This window comes from Microcebus murinus, chromosome X, assembly GCF_040939455.1.
Source record: "Microcebus murinus isolate Inina chromosome X, M.murinus_Inina_mat1.0, whole genome shotgun sequence".
Lineage (NCBI taxonomy): Eukaryota > Metazoa > Chordata > Mammalia > Primates > Cheirogaleidae > Microcebus > Microcebus murinus.
In genome coordinates this window covers 36,393,240-36,414,334 of record NC_134136.1, presented here as the reverse complement: position 1 = coordinate 36,414,334, position 21,095 = coordinate 36,393,240, and the positions used below count along the sequence as shown (strand labels likewise).

General features: G+C 38.6%; 1 protein-coding gene across 1 annotated transcript in view; it reads right to left on the bottom strand.

Moving 5' to 3' along the window:
• The window catches only part of ATG4A (autophagy related 4A cysteine peptidase), a 56,137-nt gene that overhangs the window by 18,330 nt on the left and 16,712 nt on the right, over nucleotides 1–21,095 (bottom strand). The window contains exon 3 of the mRNA XM_012750500.2: nucleotides 1,427–1,537. Coding sequence (XP_012605954.2) covers nucleotides 1,427–1,537 — 111 coding nt within the window. The remainder of the gene's footprint in view (nucleotides 1–1,426; nucleotides 1,538–21,095) is intronic.

Sequence of the window (21,095 nt, the reverse complement as noted above, 5' to 3'; positions counted from 1 at the left end):
TTGGGAAGCAGATGTTTAAGAATAAGACTTCTGGAATCATATTCTGCCTGGGCTGGAACCCTGACTCGGCTACTTACCAACTGTGTGACATTGTTATTTAAACTCTCTGAGCTTCAGTTTCCTCATATGTAAAATGGGAAGAATAATAGTACCTATTTCATTGAGTTGTGACTATCCAACAAGAATAATGCACACAAGGTGTTTAGATGGTGCCTAGTACATAGTAAGCCTGTGAGAAATCCTAGCTGTTATTATATACCTGTCCTCTCAAAAGTTCATGCCTCTCGCTCCTGCTTCTGACAGTTCTTTACCTTCCTGTGTGGCCTTATGCTGGGGAAGTTGTGTGGACATGTTAACAAGAATTTCACTTTGAAAGGCAATTCCCAATTGAATTTTGCATATGGGTGGATTTGGCAACCGGGGATTCCTGTTTTCATGGAATGTAGAACTAGAAGAGATCCTCTCCAATAGCCTCATTTGAAGTAAGAGTGAAGGAAGTTAAGACCCAGAAGGAGAAAGTGACTTACCTGAGTTAGGAGAAGAATCTGAATACAAAAGGCCTCCTAATTGCTGGCTCCTAGGCTCTCTCCACTAGTCACAATTCTCCAATCAAAATAATGAAACCAAACTCAGAGAAGCCGGACAATGACTAACTTCCTCTCTTGCCTTTTGAGCAGCTTCTTCCTGTTCCTGACTCTATGCTAAGGGTCTCTCAAGAGGATCTCTCCTCAGAAAGATCCAAGTCTCAGAGCTGCCTCTTTCTGGGTGCTGGGTCATTAGCAGTTTCAGGTTAAAAATCTTTCTCAATCTAAAAGAATGTAATGGTAAGGAAGAAAAAAAAAATCAAGCCTCCTTTCCATCTAGCTGCAGTGGCTAAAGTTCTATACAAAATCATAATAAATTGAGATAGTGTTATAGTCAGCCAAAAAAAATCTAAAACATAGGGAAAACTTCTCAGGTCTGGCATTGTTTCTGACAGCCATGGGTTGTGTAGAAGTCCCTAGGTGTTTTTATCTAGCCACACAAGAATGTGAAAGGAGTAAGAAATATGTAGCCTCATCACCAAAGGCTAGAGACTGGTTATTGATACCAGGAGTACGTCCATGTTTTTTGAAACCCAAGGCTTCTGGAATTTGAGGGTTCTCCTTTTAGGAAAAGAATAAAAATATAATACTTTTGCAAATTGTACAAAAACTTGTAACCACATAAACACACTGCTAGGCCTTCTCGGGTCTTGGAAAGGGGCCCATACAAGCAAGAGACCTGAGGTTTAAGCTCCATTGGCGTAAGGTAAATCTGCCTCGGGGTTGTGTTAACATTTATCAAGGCAATGTTCTGCCAACCCAAGGAGAAAAAAGTACAGGTCTTTAACCTCAGGCACCCACCTCAGGCACCCCTCTCACAGACAAATGCAACCAAACCTTACCCGTTTTAAGGAGATGCTGCTTCCCCAAGATCCATACCAGCTCATCTGTATCTGAATATTCTTCTAGGTAGTCAGTGAAAATAGTAATCTGGTTTTCATACTTGGATAAAACTGAAAGATAAAGGAAAGAAACTTAAGCAAAATTTAATAGAAGGGGCTTGCTCCTGTGGTTGACTGATTCTTACATTTGCCTGGAAGGTGAAAGGTCATCAGCATGAATGTCATGGGAGCAAATCTTTTTCCTTAATGAGCAAAGACAGTCACAAAACCTAAAAATCTTTTAGTAGAGGAATTTCCTCTTGACTGTCTCTTTTGACCTTCCCTTTCTCAAAGGCCTACTTAACACCATCTCTGAAAAGTCATTTGGCCACAGTTACTTCAAAACTCCCCCCATCATGGGACCTTCTTTGTAAATAGCCAACTATCTAGCTTCTCCTAGCAGGAGTGTATCAAGGTGATATGATAATACCTGCATACCTAACTCCTGCCTACATCACAGGGAATATTGTGTGGTTTGTATTGTGAGGTTTCTAGTGGCCAGTGGCTTAGAAGGGGTTGTGACAAGCCTGAAAGATTGTACAACTGTAAAAATGGTAATATTTTAGCTGGAAGACCAGATGTTTTTATAGTATTTTTATTTGCCATTTTATTCACATGTGGCTTCTGCAAAGAAGGCTCTTGAGGCTGAGAGAAATAAAACTTGTTCTTGGGATTCACAAATGACTATTGCAATATAATAAGAAATATATATTTGGTCTCTATCCCCACTTTCTGGCACAGAGCTCCTAAAACCCTTGTTATTTCCTGAGCAATAGTGATGCTAGGTGCATCTTTTGTTCTGACATTTGCTCTTTGACCCTGGTTCCTGACAAAGAGTTCCTAATCCCTTGGAATTTCCTGGGTGTTAGGAGCATCTTTTGTCTTAATGAGACATCTCTTAGTGGGCTCCTGCATGGGGCTGGTCACCAGAAAGATCAAGCCATGATTAGAAGCTTGGAACTTTCAGCTCCACCTCTCCCCCTTCCTCTAGAATAGGGAGAAGGGCTGGAGATTGAGTCAAAAATCGATCATACCTACATGAAGGTTCATAAAAATCCCTGAACTGTAGGCTTTACAGAGCTTCCAGGTTGTTGGACATGTGGAGGTGCCCAAAGGATGGCGTGCCTGGAGAGGGCGTGGAATCTCTGCACCCCGTCCCACATGCCTTGCCCTATGCATCTTTCATCTGGCTGTTCATCTGCATGCTTTGTAATATCCTTTATAATAAATGGGTAAATATAAGTCAAGCATTTGAGTTCTGCGAGCCATCCTAGCAAATTATGGAAACCAATGTATAGCTGGTTGGTCTGAAGCACAAGTCACAACCTGGGACTTCTGACTGACATCTCAAGTGGGGGAAGTCTTGTGGGACTGAGCCCTTAACCTGTGGGATCTGACTCTAACTCCAGAAAGACCCTGCCAGAATTAAATTAAATTATAGGACACACTGTTGGTGTCTGCTGAAGAATTGCTTGGTATATGGGGAACCCCCTCCCCAATATCTGGTATCAGAAGTGTTGAGCATCAAGTGTGAGAGTAGAAAAACAATTTTTTCTTCCTATGTCATACAACTATGGTTATCTCTCAAGATAAAGTAACCAAAAAAAAAAAATATATATATATATATATATATATATAGAGAGAGAGAGAGAATTAAACTTGATTAGTTCACAAGCCATACTTTCAGATCTCATGATCATGTATTATAATATAGGAAAAGTTAAAATTTAAATTGACACTTGGACCACCTGAAAACATCTGCTAAAAGACTCAAGACTGACTTATGAAGGGATCCTATCTCCAACATTTTTTGTAAATACTTTTTAGGGATAAATAATATTGTGGGTAGTAAATAAATTTCCAAGCCAGCCCACAAAAGCCTATTTTAATCTCTATCAAAAAAAATTAAATTGATAGTATATTTCACAGCTTATGGTGTTATTTCTATGAGAAAATGTATCTCCAGTTCAAAGCTAAGACATTGAACACACACCTTCTCTCAGCTCTTGGAAGCTCCTCAGCCCCTATGGAGAGGAGAGTGCAGAGAGAGTAGGGGCCCTTTTTGTGCATAGCTACAAGTAGCTGCAGAGATTCTCTCAAAGTAGTTTCTAGAAGCCCTATGGGTAGAGTTTCCTGTGCAAATGGCATTGTGGGATATGTCTAATTCACTCAAAAGGATAAATTGTTTTGTTTTGCTTTTGTTTTCTAAGGCAGGAGCACTTTGTTTTCATAGAAATCAATGCTCCTAAATATAAATGAGTCTTTTCTGATCATAAAGCCTGCTCAAAATACTTTGTGGGAAATTGAAGTTATAATTTGTACAAGCACTTCTAGAAACACAGCTAACCTGGGATAGTGCCTTTCTTGAAACATATTATAGAATTCCAGTCATTCAGGGATTTAAATAGCCTTTCTCCTCAATATGTTTTAATTATTAAAATTATAGTTCCTGCAGTGTTTCAAACCTAAAGAAGTCAGAAACGAAACAGCCATTTCATTCCCCAGTGAAAATCCATCACTAACAAATCTGCCAGGGAGCCTGTGCGGTCTTAACCTCTCTGTTGCTGGCTTCAGCCCCTGGCCTATGCCCAGGAAATACCAGTCTAAAAATGATCACCCAGGTCAGGCCATCCCCAGGAGGTGGTGGATCGAGGCGGGGTAAATCACACTGTGTACCTCCCCACCCTACCCTCTACCCCGCACAGGCAGGATAAATCAGTTTAAGATGAACATCTACTGTAGCCTAGAAAGAGAAAGAGAATCAGAATATAAGTAGCTTGAGAGGAGTGTGGGAAAAGGGCAACCTGTCTGGCGTTGCCCTGGTAGGGGTGAGGAAGGGTGGTATTGGATGAATGTACAGCATGTATGCATATAAGCCTTGGGTCTTTTTTTAGTACTGGCCAAAAAAAACCATTTCCCTATCGCCAACCCTGTCTCAGTGAGTCACTGCCCAGCTATCTGGTCAAATTAGTACAGCCTGTTAAAGCCTGTGACAACTGCCCTGCTTCGTTTGGGATGGCTCTGACCAAAATGGTAGCCAAAGAATTTGTCTCTTGCTCTTTACCCCCTCTCAGGCCTAACTAGGCCAGCAAGAAGGTCATTACAGTCTCTGTTCTTCTTGGTTCTCCTCTTAGAAGACAGATGCAAGGTATCAAGCCATAGCCAGCCCTGAGTCAAAGCTACATGTATGGAACAAATGAAAGACAGAAAAGAAGATAGAATTCACAGAAGCAAAGAGCAGTGACATGGGGAGATTATGTACAAGGGGCTCTGGGGAGGAGCAGGTCCCACACAGGGAGAACTCAGACTGCTAAAGAAGCAATCTAGGAAGTGGTCAAGGTGCAGAAGTGAAATCTCATTTCCAAGACAATTACTTCTGACTGGTAGTGATCCTTTAAAAATAATAATAATAATTCACAAACTACTTTTATCTTGCCTGAAAAAATTTAAAAAAACAGACATTAGCTTGATATAAGTTCCCTGTCCTTTCAGCCTGTTTCAGAGACAGGGGCTGTACAGGCAAAGCTACAAATATGCAATTTGCTGGACGAAGAATTAGCTTCTACAAGGCCTCAGGGACAACAACTTTCACCTTGTTCCATTTTACTTTAATAATTATGATACTGAAGTCTCTGCTGGGTTAACTTAGTGACAAGCTAATAATTGGGCAAAGATTTTAAACAGGAATCAAAAAATCCCAACTCTTGGCCAAGGGGCTCTGTGTACATGTTGAGGCATGTCTTCAACACTCAGCCAGGCAGTTGATAGCCTTTGGCTTCACTTTCTGCTTGTGCAGGGCTCTACATCAGCCAGAGGGAATGCTCAGAGCCTAGTCAGGTCTTTTCTGAGCATGTGCACAATCCTGGGAATGCACACAGCCCTATGCATGCATGTGGTCTTCTAAATTCCCAGGAATATGCCCAAGATTTTCAAAGCCCTAAGGAATCTCATTCCTCAGCTTTTCCTTTTTTAAGCTTTTTGGTTAGCTGTCGATGTTATCCACTGCCTCAGGCAGCTGAGAAGTTATTTGATTGCCTCCAACGATTTTCAAAGAAAAAGACCCTGGGGAAAAAAGGTTTTGTGCAGCTCTGAGTCAGGTCAAATAAATATGGTCTTCCAAGTGGGATCTTCCTGGGAACCGCTGGACAGATCAAATAATGACACACTAGAAAGGAGGCCTTAAAAGAGCTCTAACCCCATTCTGTCTCCTCTGAGGGCTGCCGGGCTACTGCTTTTCCCAGTGATTTTCAAGGCTACTGCATAGGGATGGGAATAGAGTGATTTAAAACACCACAAAGCTCACCGTTCTTACCAACATGCTCCCCGGATTGCTGCAAACCTTTAGTTAATTTCCAGAGTTCTGACAGAAGTTGATTCTGACCATTTCTGCCCCATTTTTTTCATTACTATTATGGAAATATTTTTTTCCAGAGGTCCTTACTCTGCCATTTTTGCTAATGTCTTACTTTAACAATATGTTTTCCAGCAGTTGACTACATTTCTAAGTGTTATTTTGGAAAATTGCAAGTAAATGAGAAAAATCCCTTTGAGAAACAATTTTTCTCATAGGGCTTAACAAAGGCACTTGTACATCAAGGTTCCTAAATTCTGTGGGGATTGTGCTAAAGAAACACCACAAACTGTATAAGTGAAATCAAAAGGCCATAGAATCTCAGGGCCAGGAGAGGCCTGAGATATAGGGTAACTTCCTTGTAGGTCACCCAATTCTAACAGCATGCCAGGACACTGCTATTTCCAAAATAGCCTTCTCAGTAATACATATATATTTAACATACAGTAAGAGCACATCTTCTGAAACAGGAAAATGTCCATAAGGGGATAGGTATGGTAATGGCTGAATATTCATTTGTATTTCATTCCATAAACTTTACAGAGTACCTACTATGTATTAAGCATAGAGGATAAAACATCACTGAAATACAGCTTCCATCTTCTAAAAGCTCTCTTTTACTTCTACTTTTTATTTTTTTTGGTACGGCATGATTATAGCTCACTGCAACCTTGAACTCTTGGGCTAAAGGGATCCTCCTGCTTCAGCTTCCCAAATAGCTGAGACTATAAATGTGTGCCACCACACCCAGCTGAGTTTTAAATTTTTGTAGAGACAGGGTCTTGCCATGTTGCCCAGGCCGTTCTCAAACTCCTGGCCTCAAGTGATCCTTCTGCCTTGGCCTCTGAAAGTGTTGGGATTACAGGTATGAGTTACCATGCTCAGCCCTGCAAAAGCTTTTTAATCAAGCGGAGAGATGGGTCTGGAAATAACTAAAAAGAAATATAGTAAGCAGAAAAAAATAGTAATGTAGAAGGCAGGGGGAGGAAAGAAATAAATACAGTAATTAATTCCAATGGGGGAGGGTGAATGGGCCTTCTACAACATAAAAAGGTGGCATCAGAGCTGAGCCTTAATGGAAATAAGATATAAGTGGTAAGGGGGATGGGAGGAAATTCCTGGTTGAGGGAATACCAAAAGGACTTGGCAAGCAACTGAGAGTGGGGTGGGGCTGGGGAGAGTAAGAGAGAGAGAGAGTCAAAAATAACTTGCAGTTTTCAGGTGTGGGTGATGAAATGGTGGCAGAGAAACATGGGGGGGGGGAGTAGGGAGATAATAAGCTTGGTCTAGCCAGAACCTGCTGTACTCATGCATTTGGTTGACAAAGCAAGTAGAGGTTTTTAAAAAAAAGTGAGAGGGAAGTCAACCTGCTTTTGAAGACAGGCATGGTAGATGTCAGGTTAATTAGCAAAGCCTAGGAAGCAGGACATCCAGAAGACCGATGCTCTGGCCTAGCCTACATTGTGCCTTCATCTCCTTCCTCCTGGGCTCACTTGACACTGTGTTTGTCCCCAGCCTCTGTTCATCTGGACACAGGCCCTGCCCCATCCTCATTTGTCTTCCTCCCTGCCCCATCTTCATTTGTCTTCCTCCCTGTACCCTTTTCTTCTGACAACCAAGAACTTAGAAAGCAGAATACTGGGCAACAATTCTTAGCATTTCAAGTAGATTTTCACATTCAAAACTGCAGGTTTTCTTGAATGTACTCAGCAAGTCATATCCTAGCAATGCTAGTTTATCAAATAATGCAAAAGACATGAATGATTTCTCTACAGACCAGTATAAACTTTGACTCCCTAAGAGAACGGTGTCATTTTTGGACTTAGATTAGAGAATCTTAACCAAAGGGTTATCGTTCATGTAGAGAAGACTTATGAGATTCTGTTTAACTGACTAGTGTGAGTGGTGTTAGAGCACATGTGGCTGTACCTTATAGAGTGCAGGGCAAGTCAGCAAAGGAATAAAGGTCAAGTTGGCAAGGGATCATTGGTAAGTGATAAGGCCCTTTGGTTTTCAGCTAGAAAAATCAATCAGGCCCCACAAATATGCAAAATTTTTTAGAGATAACTTGGCCTCACAAAATGTAACATTTCTTAAAGATTTCAGTCAATTCATCCCACTGACATAATGGTAATCTCACTGGCAAATGTAATGCAAAATTGGGCTATTCCTGTGTTTCCTTTAAAGTGATGCTTTTGAAAAGTTTATCGTCTTTTTAAGTGTGTTGTTGTTGTTGTTTTCACTTAGGGACAAATTGCTGCCTACTGTCTGTTGACTAAAGTGCCTTTGGAAACATCCACGAGGAAATGGGATTCCATGCACAAACTGGTCAGGACCACCTAACACATAGCCCACTGCACCTTCAAATTGCTGCCTCTTTTTGCTTTTAATAAGATAACTCTGCTCTTTTTGAAGAGAGAAATTTTTTAGAAGAAGAAAAAGAGATTAGCTTTGAGAGGATAGTCTAACTACTCATGTGAAAAAAGGCACTGTTCAGAACATGCCACATCTATAAAGGCTATCATCTTTGTTGATAAGGCATACAGAGAAGGTAGCACACTGGACATATAGATGGAGAAAAATATTTGATTGGCTATATAATTCAAGGCTTAAGGTACTTTTTCCACAAACTAGGAGGAGAATCACCTTGATTCTTCATCAGTAGGGTTTTTTTTGTTCTTAAGAATCAACCTGCTAGTTAGCTGTCTCTGAATAATTGGAGGAAAGCATGATTGTGTTCCCAAGGGGGACAGTTTCACATTTGTGCCACTGCCAAGTCATGCAGTGGGTCAGAAGTAAGACTCCATGGTATTGTGTCTTTCATTTTGGACAGTAAAACCAAACTAAAAAGGAGCAATACTCAAATACTGAGCTCATGGTTCATGTAGGAATCAAGACATCATTACAATATTTAGTCAAAATGACTAGTCCGTCAGCTGATTTTTCTTGAATATCCAGCATGGTGAGGAGTTGGAGGAAAAGGAAGTGGAGGAAACACCTTCCACCCCTCTTGGAAACAGTTCTAGTCTAGGAACACCAAAATTTGAGTTCTAGTCCTACCCTACCACTTAACTTGCTATGTGACCTTGGAGAACCTACTGTGCGTTTCTGGGCCTCAGACTCTCCATCTATAAAATGAGCAGTGTGTTTTTCAAGTAGCAGATCATAATTCATCAGTAAGTTATAAAATCTATATAGTGGGTTGTAATTAGCATGTTTTAAAAATGAAATTGAATAGAACAGAAAATATTAGAATATATGGAACATAATAAGGATAATATTGCTTCAGAAAACCTGTTTGTGTATATAAAAACCAGGTTGCAATGTAAAATGTATTTCTCATTGTGTTTTTGTGATCAAAAAAGTTACAAAGACGCTGGTATTGACCTACACTGTCCAATACAGTAGCCTCTAGCCACATGCAGCTATTTAAACTAATTAAAAGTAAAGACAATTAGAAATTCAGTTCCTCGGTTGCACTAGCCATGTTTCAAGCACTCAATAGCAACATGTGGTTAATGGCTACTGTATTGGACAGCAGAGATTGAGAAAAATTTCATCATCTCAGAAAGCTCAATAGAACAGTTCTATTCCAAGGGCTTTCCTGTGGTTCTATAGCAGGTGGAGGTGGGGAGGGGTGTTAGGAGGAGTACTGTAAGCCTTTAGAAGAGATGATGTCCTTGTCTCTCTCTTAAGAGAGTCTGTATATGAATTTCTAAATAAATGAACCAACAATTATTTATTAAGTTCCAAACTTGGTTCTGTGAGGAATACAGAGGAAGCATCCTCATTTACACTCACTAAATGTTAACTAAACCACCTAAGGCATCATAAAATCATAATCTAATTAAATATATGAGTCTTATGTGAAAGAAAGAGCTAATTAAAAAAGGCAATGTATGGGCAAGTGTTGATAATAACTAAGTGCTGCTGAAATTCAGAAAAGGAGGAAATCAAAGAGCATTGTACTCATCAGGAAAGATTTCAAGGAGGAAGTAGGATTTGAACTAATCCTTAAAGTATTGCTTAAATTTGGATAAGTGGAGGTAAGAAGGGAGAATATTCCAGATGAGGGGAACACCATTCTTATGTATACATTGGAGACGGGGGTAGGTTCTGGGGGATATTGAGAAATGAAATCAGAGGGGTGGCATGGTACTATATTGTGGAAGGTGTAAAGCCAGCCAGTAGAGCCCAACTCTCAGTAAAGCTAGTGACAATTTTCAAAGCACTTTCTCATGATCATGGAGACAGCCCCTTGAGAGAGGCAGGGCAGGGACCAGTACCTCTACTTTAGAGTTTAGGAAACTGAGTTGAGTCTCAGAGTGGTAGTATGTCTTGCCTGTGGTCATACAGCTAGTGAGCAGTATAACCAGAATTTGAATGCAGTTAATCTTACACTCTATCAAGTATTCTTCCCACTACATGTTGCTGTTACAATAAAAGCTGGATTCAAGGCACAGGAGACAAAGAGAGCAATGAGAAAGTTGTAATAATCCAGGCACAAAGTGTTGAAGGCCTGGCCTAATGTGGCAAGAAACCAGATGCTCTGGTTATATAACATACTATAAAACAAACTGACAATGCAGTACCCACTGTTTATGGGGGAGAATAAGAGTAGACAGTCTGAGGTTAGAACACTATAGTTATGTTTAACTGGAAGTGATCTAAACTACCCCAAAGGAATAAATATTAACAATATAATTCATATACTGTGTCTGGATTTTTCCAGACAGTTAAAGGCAATGTATTGGACATGGTTCCTAAGCAAGCAACACTTTATATGTCTATGCATTCTTATGAGGCATTTCTGTCTTGGTAGTGTTTCTTTTTTTCCCCTGTCATTTTCAATTTCCATTTCTCAGAAGTAATTGGTCATATGATCTGTTACCACATCTAGATTTCCAATGAGAAAAGACTGGTGCAAAAAGGTCAAAGAACTAAAGGCCTTCAGGTCTTTCCACACTATTTAGTAAAATTATAAGCTTAGCAATTAGCTAATAATGATTTACTAAAAAAATACTAAGATATGCCATTACCAGAATAATTTTAAGGGATCTCTCTGCCAGTGTCACTAAACTGCTCAAAAATGTCCATGAGCTTCCAAGGTTGGTCCCCCTGATAGGAATCAAATACAAACTCATCAACTTGGCATTTAACTTGGCCCTTTCCAATAGGGCCACTTCTTATGTTTCCAGCTGTTTCCCACTGCTCATTACCCCTTCATGATATCTATCTATTCTTTTCATCCAAAATAAGCCATATGATCCATTGGAGATGCTTATCTTTGCTCCTTCACATCCTACTTGCCCTTAAGTCCTTCCATAAATACTACTTTTTTAATGAATCATTTTTCAATTTTCCCAACAAGATGTACTTGCTCCTTCTTCTAAACCTCCATAGTCCTTTACATTTATATCTCCTTTATGGCACTGAGCACTTTGTGTTTAGGTTATTGTTATTTGCAGACACAGCATGTCTGCTATTTAAATGAACTCCTTAAGATATCAGTCCATGTAGTGTTCATCTCTGTATCTCCTACAGTTCTGGTCACAGTGCCTTGCAATAAGGCATCCTCTTAGGTTGAATGTTTGTTGGATGGATGGGTACAGTACAAAAAGTCTAAAAGCTGGTTTATATGTCCATCCAAATGTCAATTTAGCAATCCTTTACTGAGTGCCTACCATGTGACCAGCCCTGTGCTAGGCCCTGAGGATAGCAACATATCTTAGTCATTTTGCTTCTAATGGGAAGAAAGAGGGATGGAAGAGTTCATTTTGATACAGTGTGTCTGCACAGGGGGCTAAGGGAGCACAGAAGGGGCTCATCTAGGCCAATGTGGGGCACAGAGGAGGCTGTGGATAGAAAGGTGACGGCAGTATTCAGTCTTAAAGAATGAGTGAGAGTTAAGGGAATCAGGCAGGGAAAGGACATTCCAGGCAGGGGAAGCTTGTAACAAAATGTGAAGGGCTAAGAGACTGTTGAATAGCGATGCTGTGTGGATCCTGGCAAGGGTTGATACTGGAGAGGCAGGCAGGGCCCGGGGATGCTGGCTTTGGCAGCCTTGGTAAGGATTCTGGACTTAACACAGGCTTCAATGGCCCCTAAAGCTTTTCAAATACAACCAGAACTAAGTGTAGGCAGTCTGCAATTTGCAGAACACAACTGGTGTGCCAAGTAATTGCTTGTAAAGCAAATCCCAGTTTTTTGGATATTCATTATCAAATTAAATTCTGTTTAAAAAACAAAGACTGGACGTTACTATCTTTGTTGAGGAAGAGGTCTTGTGGCATGCTGAGTGTTACACCACCACGGGAAAAATACAGAGCCTTTCCAGGAAGAGGACTCTTCATCTGGAACACTTGCCCAGTTTATTCCTTGGTTTAAAACCACCTCACCCTCTTCTCAGACCACAGAAATTTTCCCCATACCCTTTCAACATCACACTTCATTAGTGACTGTTGCCAGCAGACATACAATGTTTAAAAATTCTTTACCTTTGAAGTCATGTAAAACTGTACTGTCAGAGTTAAGCTTTTGGATTACATAAAATTACACGTGTACCTTCACTTTGAAAACAAAAGATTTATTCCAAGTTAATCCTCAGGAAAATTTCTGTAATGTGAACTTGATATTCTGATGTTATTTTATGATTATTTGAGCCATGTAGCCCAAGAAAAGACAATTTGACCCCATCCAGAAAAGATACAGCTTGCAATTAAATGGCTCCTCATCCCTGATGTGCACCCTATGTACCAGACACCAAGAAAATAAATATCTCCTCACAATCATGAAAGACCCAACCCACTGACTGAAGCAAAAATACTCTCTAAAGTATGACAGGCAGGGAATCTTGACCTGCTAAACAAAATACGGACCCATTTTCATCTCCAACAGTGACTTCATAAAGTGGGTTTTCTTATAAGATGCTCGGCCATCGGTTTCTTCACTAAGATTTTTCTAAATTAAAATGTTTTTTATTGCACCTACCCTAGCGATTCCACTCTTAGGTTTACAACCAAGAAAAATGAGTGCTTATGTCCACGGAAATATATGGTCAAAAATGTCCATAACAGCTTTATTCATGATTTCTAAAACCTAGAAACAATCTACATGTCCATCAACAGGGGAATGAATAAAAGAATATATGGTGTATCATACTTGGCAATGCTACACAGCAGTGGAAAACAACTGAATCTCACAGACATTATGGTAAACAAAGGAAGCCAGACATAAAATAGTGCATACAGTATGATTCTATTTATATAAAGTTTGAAACCAGGCAAAACTAATCCATGATGATAGTGGTCGGAATAGTTGTTACCCTTGGGAGAGGGTGTTGCCTGGAAGGAGGCAAGAGAGAACCTTTCAAGGGGCGACAAATGTCTGTATCTTTGATATGAGTGGAGTTTACACATACTTAAAATTTCATTGAACTATGCACTTAAGATTTGTGGACTTTACTGTCTGTAAGTATACCTTAATTAATGAAAAAAGAAAATGGTAAGTATACTAGATTTATTTTTGGTAGACTGGCAATATAGATCAAAATTATGCTAACTACAAAATATTCCTTTGTTATCAGGAGTAGAGACATAGTTCTGAAGTTGTCTCACACCTCCATATACACATCAAATCTAAGTGCAAGCAGTTAGGGCCCTCGGATATTACCTATAAAGCTAATTTATTAGATTTTTCCATTTATAGTATTCTAAAATGCTATCTATATTTACAGACTCACTTTGAATACAAATTCACAAACTTTTTAATTGTTTTTTTCTACTATAGTATTATCTGGTCTTCATCAGCAAAATATCTTGAATTTTTTAATTGGGAGGTCATTAGGCCGAGATGGCTCCAGTGCCTTTGGTTCCTACTTAAGTAAATCAATAATCAACTTACTGTAAACACTAAAATGCAACTTAAGTTTAACCAATCAGAAACCACCAACTAACCTCTAACTAGAGACTTTATCAATCAGAAACCGCCAATTCACCTCTAACTAGGAACTTTCCACTTTAATCAATCAAATACTTCCTTTGTTTTACTTCTGCGAGCACCTTATAACTTTTCCTGTTACATCCCCACTGTGGAGCCATACCACTGCGATTTGATGCTGCCCTATTCGTGAATTACTGTCTGCTCAAATAAACTCTTTAAAATTTTAATGTGCCTAAGTTTATCTTTTAACAAATTATTTCCCCAAATCTTTTTGAAAGAAAGCAAAGTAGACTGAATAGAATGTTGGCCTGTTAATTAATTAGGAGGACTGGTTTCTATTTCTGCTCTGCCTTGTACTTCCAAGTCACTTTTGGTCAGTCTTTTAAGCTAAGATTTCCTTTCCTCATCCATAAAATAGAGATAATTCCTCATGGGGCTGTAGCGAAGATCAAATAAAAAAATGGATATGAAAGTGCATTATAAATTTTAGAGAAATGTTAATATGCCCCAAACTGAGTGTTTAATAAGAGCTTGTGCCTGGATGTGGCCAATAAAAAATGATGTGCTTAAATTTCAAAGCTTATACTCAAGTTTCACATATCTTACATTTCACCAGAGAGTCAGGATCAGCAAGTATCTTCAAATTCTACCATCTCTGAGAAGTCGAAACAATTCCATTATAAGAAGTACCAAAAATAGACATGTAAAGAGAAATATAATTATTAATAATTTCTTGCTTTTTCCAACTATGACTTTGAGATGCATCTCTAGCCATGTAATATCCATTACATTTAGTTCACAAATCTAGAACTTTGAAGTGTATCTCCAACACCCATGTGGTACACATATTACCACAGTCCTCCTCCCATTCTGAATTTCACAATAACTTCCACTGAAGACAGCTCCCATTTCTACCCTCTGCCATCACTCATGATCCCCATAACAAAATTTAAAAATACTTCTCACTCTGAACTACTTCTCAGTACCCTAAATGCTCCTTTCCAGAGCCCCAAATGGATAGTGCCTTTTCTTGTGTCACCTTTTGAAGTCTGTTTCTGTGATGAGAAGTGATATAGGCCAGAATTGCCTTAAAATGCTTCCTATCACCAACTATTCTTTCCATCAGCCCCAGCAGGAAACCCCCAAGTGGAGAGCCCTGCAGTGTGCAAGGAGCTTGAAAGAAGGAAAACTTAGGGTGATCTGGTTTCAAGGGCCCCAGTAGTTCGTGTTCCTATAGATTTAGTTTTTAGTCCCACAACTAAGCTCTCTAAGCAAATCCTGAACCTCTCAGGATCCTTGAAAAGCATTCCTTTCGAGTGGCATCAAGTCCAATCAAGAAGCCTTCATGGAGCCTACACTGAGCTGGATAGGGTGGGAGGGTGTATTTTACAAAAGTAGGTTGACAAGCAGCAAGAAGGACCAAATGATAAGGAAAGAGACAGAAAATCATAAAAACCTATTATGGATTCACACATATACATACACACAGACTAAATGTTCTAAGGCCATTTACTATAGGGGCAAACATAAAAAACATTTCAGTAGGCCTTGGAATTATATAAGTATTATAGTATTATACTGTATTATAGGATATACTATATTATAAGATAATATAACAACTGATAGTCATAAAAATGACTCTCACTCAAAAAATTCAGTTATGATCCAAATCAATCCTTCCTTCCTTCCTTCCTTCCTTCCTTCCTTCCTTCCTTCCTTCCTTCCTTCCTTCCTTCCTTTCTTTCTTAGATAGAATCTCACTCTGTTGCCCGGGCTACAGTGCTGTGGTGTCAGCCTAGCTCACAGCAACCTCAAACTCCTGGGCTCAAGCGATCCTACTGCCTCAGCCTCCCGAGTAGCTGGGACTACAGGCATGCCCCACCATGCCTGGCTAATTGTTTCTGTATATATTAGTTGGCCAATTAATTTCTTTCTATTTATAGTAGAGACAGGGTCTCGCTCTTCCTCAGGCTGGTTTCAAACTCATGATCTCAAGCAATCCGCCCGCCTTGGCCTCCCAGAGTGCTAGGATTACAGGTGTGAGCCACCGCGCCCGGCCTCCAAATACTTTATTTATGAAGTCAGAGGAGTAGAATGTTTTTTAGAGAAATCTAGGGATGGTTAAAACGTTAGAAGCTCATGGTGCTTAAACTGGACAAATCATGAGTAATTTGGAAAAATTGGTTATTAACAATATTCTTTTCCCAGAAAGAGTCAGGCAACTGTGGTTTTACTCTACTTAGTAAGACAAGTGTTGGGGTGTGTAGTAAAGACAAATATCATAGGAGGCCAGGAAAAGCAGATGTACATTGGGTAAGCATAGTCAGAGAAGGCTGCGTAGAGGAAGCAGGGCTCAGGGTTGGGTTTAATTTGAGTTTCTCCATCCAAAGCCCAGTGCCGCTTTTCTTGATTCCCACCCTTAGGCATTTCTGCCAAGGCCTCAGGTTCAGAGTCACCGTAGAAGACTAGTCCTTAGGGAACTTTCATGATAGTGAATGGAGAAAGATGGGAAGCAGACCCTGGTCCCACTCTATTGTAGTATAAAGGAGGCAGCTAAAGCTACGATGCCTGAATAAGCAGAGCCTCTGGCATGAGCAGCAATTTTGCCAAGTAGTAAAGAATTTGTGGGATCAATGAAAAGTACCCCATTCATAGTTCTGTACCCTGACATTATTGGAAAATCAAGGTTTAACAAAGAATATTTTACTTGGTAGTCAACTTGTATTTAATATATAGTAGTATACATACCTATGAGAAACTATAATATAAAACATTACTGGAAGAAATTAAAAGAAGACAAAAACAAATGAAAAGACATCCCTGCTCATGGATTAGAAGACTTAATATTGTTAAGATGTCCATATTTCCCAAAGTGACAGACGGATTCAACACAATCCCTATCAAAATCCCAATGACATTTTTGCAGAAATAGAAAAATTCATCTTAAAAAAGCCAGAAAAAAACCTTAAACACTGCATATGAGCTCTCACTCATATGTGAAGGTTAAAAAGAGTTGACCTCATAGAAGTAAAAAGTAGAACAGAGGATACTAGAGTCTGGGAAGGGTAAGGGGAAGGAAGGGATAGAGAGAGATTTGTTAAAGGATACAAAATTATACCTAGATATGAGGGATACATTTTATACCACTGTAGGGGGACTATAGTTTAATAGCAATAATATATTACATAGTTTCAAATAGCTAGACGGAGGATACTGAATGTTCCCAACACAAAGAAATGATAAATGTTTGAGATGATGGATATGCTAATTACCCTATTCTGATCACTATACATTATTTATATCAAAACATCACTATGTGCCCCATAAGTATGTACAATGATTATATGTCAATTAAAATTAAAATTAAATTAAAATTAAAAAAAGAAAAATTTATCCTAAAATTCACATGGAATCTCAAGGAACCCTGAATAGCTAAAACAATTTTGAAAAAAAAGAACAAAGTTGGAGGACTCAAACTTCCTAATTTCAAAACATATTACAAAGCTACAGTAACAAAATAGTATGGTATGGCATAAAGGCAGACAAGTAGATCAAAGAAATATAATAGAGAGCCCAGATATAAACCCTAATGTATATGGTCAAGTGCCAAGACCACTCAATGGGGAAAGAATAGACTCTTCAACAAATGGTACTGGAAACACTGGATATCCACATGGAAAAAGTATTAAGTTGGACCCTTACTATATACTTCATTCAAAAATTAACTCAAAATATATTAAAAACCTAAAACTATAAAATACCTAGAAGACATATGGGAAAAGTTTCATGAAATTGGACTTGCCAATGATTTCTTGGATATGACACCAAAAGCATAGACAATATGAGCAAATATAGACAAATGGGACTACATGAAACTTAAGAATTTTTGTGTATCAAATGATATAACCAACATAGTAAAAAGGCAACCTACAGAATGGGGAAAAAAACCCATGTATCTGATAAGGGGTTAATATCCAGAATATATAAAGAACTCCTATAACTCACTAACAAAACAAAAAAAATCAAATAACCTGATTTAAAAATGGGCAAAGAATTGAATAGACAGTTGTCCAAAGATGAAATAAAAATGGCCAACAAGCATATGAAAAGATGCTCAACATTATTCATCTTCAGAGGAATGCAAATCAAAACCATAATCAGATATCACCTCACACCCATTAGCATGGTCACAGAAAATAACAAGTGTTGGCAAGGGTGTGCAGAAATTGGAACCCCTGTGCACTGTTGGTGGGATTATAAAATGCTGCAAGTGCTATGGCAAACAATATGGAGGTTCCTCAAAAAATTAAAAAGAAAACTATGCTATGACCCAGCAATCCCACATCTGGGTATATATCCAAAAGTATTGAAAGCAGCGTCTCAGAAAGATATTTTCACACCTATATTCATAGCAGTACTATTCTCAATAGCCAAAAGGTGGAAGCAACACAAATGTCCATTGATGGATGAATAGATGAAGTAAATGTGATATATATCAGTCGCAAAAAAAGACAAGTACCATGTGATTCCACAAATATGAGGTATCCAAATTAGTCAAATTCATAGAAACAGAAAATAGAATGATGGTTGCCAGGGACTGAGGGAAGAAGAAAAGGAAAGTTGTGGTTTAATGGGTATAGAATTTCAGATTTGCAAGACAAAAAAGTTCTGGAGATTTGTTTCACCAATGTGAGTAATTAAAGCTACTGAACTGCACATTTAAAAATGTTTAAGATGGTAAATTTTGTTTTGTGGGGTTTTTTTTACCACAATTAAAAGATAGATAAAAATAAATAAGTATACCAATGGGGGTAAGGGTCAGAGTGATTTTACTCATTCTTAACTAGATTTTTACTGGAAGAAAGGCTATGACAAATACAATATCCATATTTTCTTTAGTAACTGTTTATATATTCTGGTTCTAGAAAAGATAGAGTGATGCACTTTTCTGTATTCCTCCCACTAAGTACAGTGAAAAACACTGGGCATTATAAATACATAAATATACACATATCTCATACATCTCTGACAGGTAGAGAAAAGAAGGCAATATCATGGCTAGGAATCACAAGACCCAAGTCACAACATAGCAATGAGTTCCCTTGGTTTGGTTTTTGAGTAACATATCCTGAACCTGGTGATGGAGAAGCCAGAAACCCAGCAATGTCAATGGGTACAGACAAAAACTTAGTCCCTCAAAAAACTGGCTATCTCTAACCAGGAACAGGAAAGGAACAGGAAAGGGGTAGCCTAAAAAGAAAGAATACTTTTTGACAATAATTGTCCTACCCTAGCCAAACACCACAGAAAAAAATGTAATTCAACCCCCACTCCCATCAGCGAAGATCAAGTAGGGAGCCGAGACTTCCACTTTCTTTAGGCTTTAAATAGTTACATATCCCCTTCCCCTTCTCCCTGAGGTGATTTCAGAAAAAGGCTGAATGGGGATTTGGGATATTCATCCTTGCCAGGCAGCAGCGAGTCCCCCAGCATGTTACTATAGTGGAGGCCTCTCTCTCCAAGCCAGGGTGGTGTCAGTGGAGGCCTAGTGAGGATCCTGAAATTCCACCCCTGCCCAGTAATAATGGCATCCCTACCCCTACCGTGGGTATTAACAGATGGTGAGTGGGAAACCTTGACTCCCATACCCTCCTGGCAATAATAAAGCCATGCTCCCATTTCCCCATCAGAGTATATCAGAGTAACCTTGCTAAAACAGAAGACTGAAATGAGATTCAAAGTCTCATAACATCCTGTATCCTCTTTGTCCAGGATACAAAGAACCAGGAATATCTCAACTTGACTGAGAAAAGACATTTAACAAACACCAAGATGACAAAGATATTGGAATTATTCAACAAGGAGTTTAAATCGGCCATTTAAAAAATGCTCTAAGAAATTACAAACATGCTAGAAACGAATTATTTTTAAAAACAAGAAGTCTCAGCAAAGAAATAAAAGACATAAAGGACAAGCAAATGGAAACTTAAGAAACTGAAATATATAATAACCAAAATGAAAAACTCACTGGAAGGGCTGAACATCAAAAAGAAGAGATTGAGGAAAGAATCTGTGAAATTGATGATAGAATAATGGAAATGAATAACCAAACCTGAACAACAGAGAGAAAATAAACTGAAAAAAAAAGTGAAAAGAGCTTCAGGTGCATATGAGAATTTAACAATACATTAAATACGAATGCCATCAGAGTTCTGGAGAGACGGGAGAAATAGCGTAGGGCTAAAGAAGTATTTTTTTTTTTTAAAGGCCAGCTCATGCCTATAATCTCAGCACTTTGGGAGGCCAAGAAAGGAGGATCCCTTGAGCCCAGGAGCTTAAGACCAGTCTGAAGCAATACAGTGAAACCCCATCTCTACAAAATAAAATAAAATAAAATAGCCAGATATGGTGGCACATGACTCTAGTCCTAGCTACACAAGAGTCTTAGGCAGGAGGATAGCTTGAGCCTAGGAGTTCAAGCCTGCAGTCAGCTATGATCATGCTACTGCACTCCACCCTGGGTGACAGAGCAAGGCCCTCAAAAATAAAAATAATAATGGGCAAAAACTCCAAAATTATTTTAAAAATTAATTAATTTTGAAATTGGCAAATAAAAACTATATATATTTATGGTATACAACATGATGTTTTGATATATGTATACATTGTGGAATGGCTAAATCAACCTAATTAACATGAAAATCTTCCAAATTTGGCAAAAACGTAAACCTACAGATTCAAGAAGCTGAGCAAACCCAATAGGATAAGTGCAAACAAATCCATATGAAGACCTATCATAATCAAATTCTTGAAAACTAAAGAAAAAGAAAAGTCTTGAAAGCAGTGAGAAAGAATACCATACTTATAGAACAGAAACAATTCGAATGAGAGCAGATTTCTTAACAAGAATTATGGAATCCAAAGGGAAGTGGCATATTCTTTAAGTTCTGAGAGCAAAGAACTACCAACCCAAATTTCTGTATCAAGCAAAAATATCTGTTAGGGGGAAATCAAGACATTCTCAAGTGAAGAAAAACTAATAATTTGCTGTCAGCAGACATACCTAAAGGAATCGATGGCTAAACGAAGTTTGTGAAATGGAAAGAAAAGATAAAAGAAGGAATCTTTGGATATCAGGAAGGAAGAAAGAAAAACAGAAAGAGTAAAAAATATTGGCAAATATAATAGACTTTGCTTCTTTTTAATTGTTATCTAAATTATAATATGTTTGATAGCTAAAGCAAAAAAATCATAACTTTGATGTGATTCTGAAAATATGTAGGAGAAATATTTAAGAAAATCATATTATAAATGGGTATATTTATATGATTTATGTAA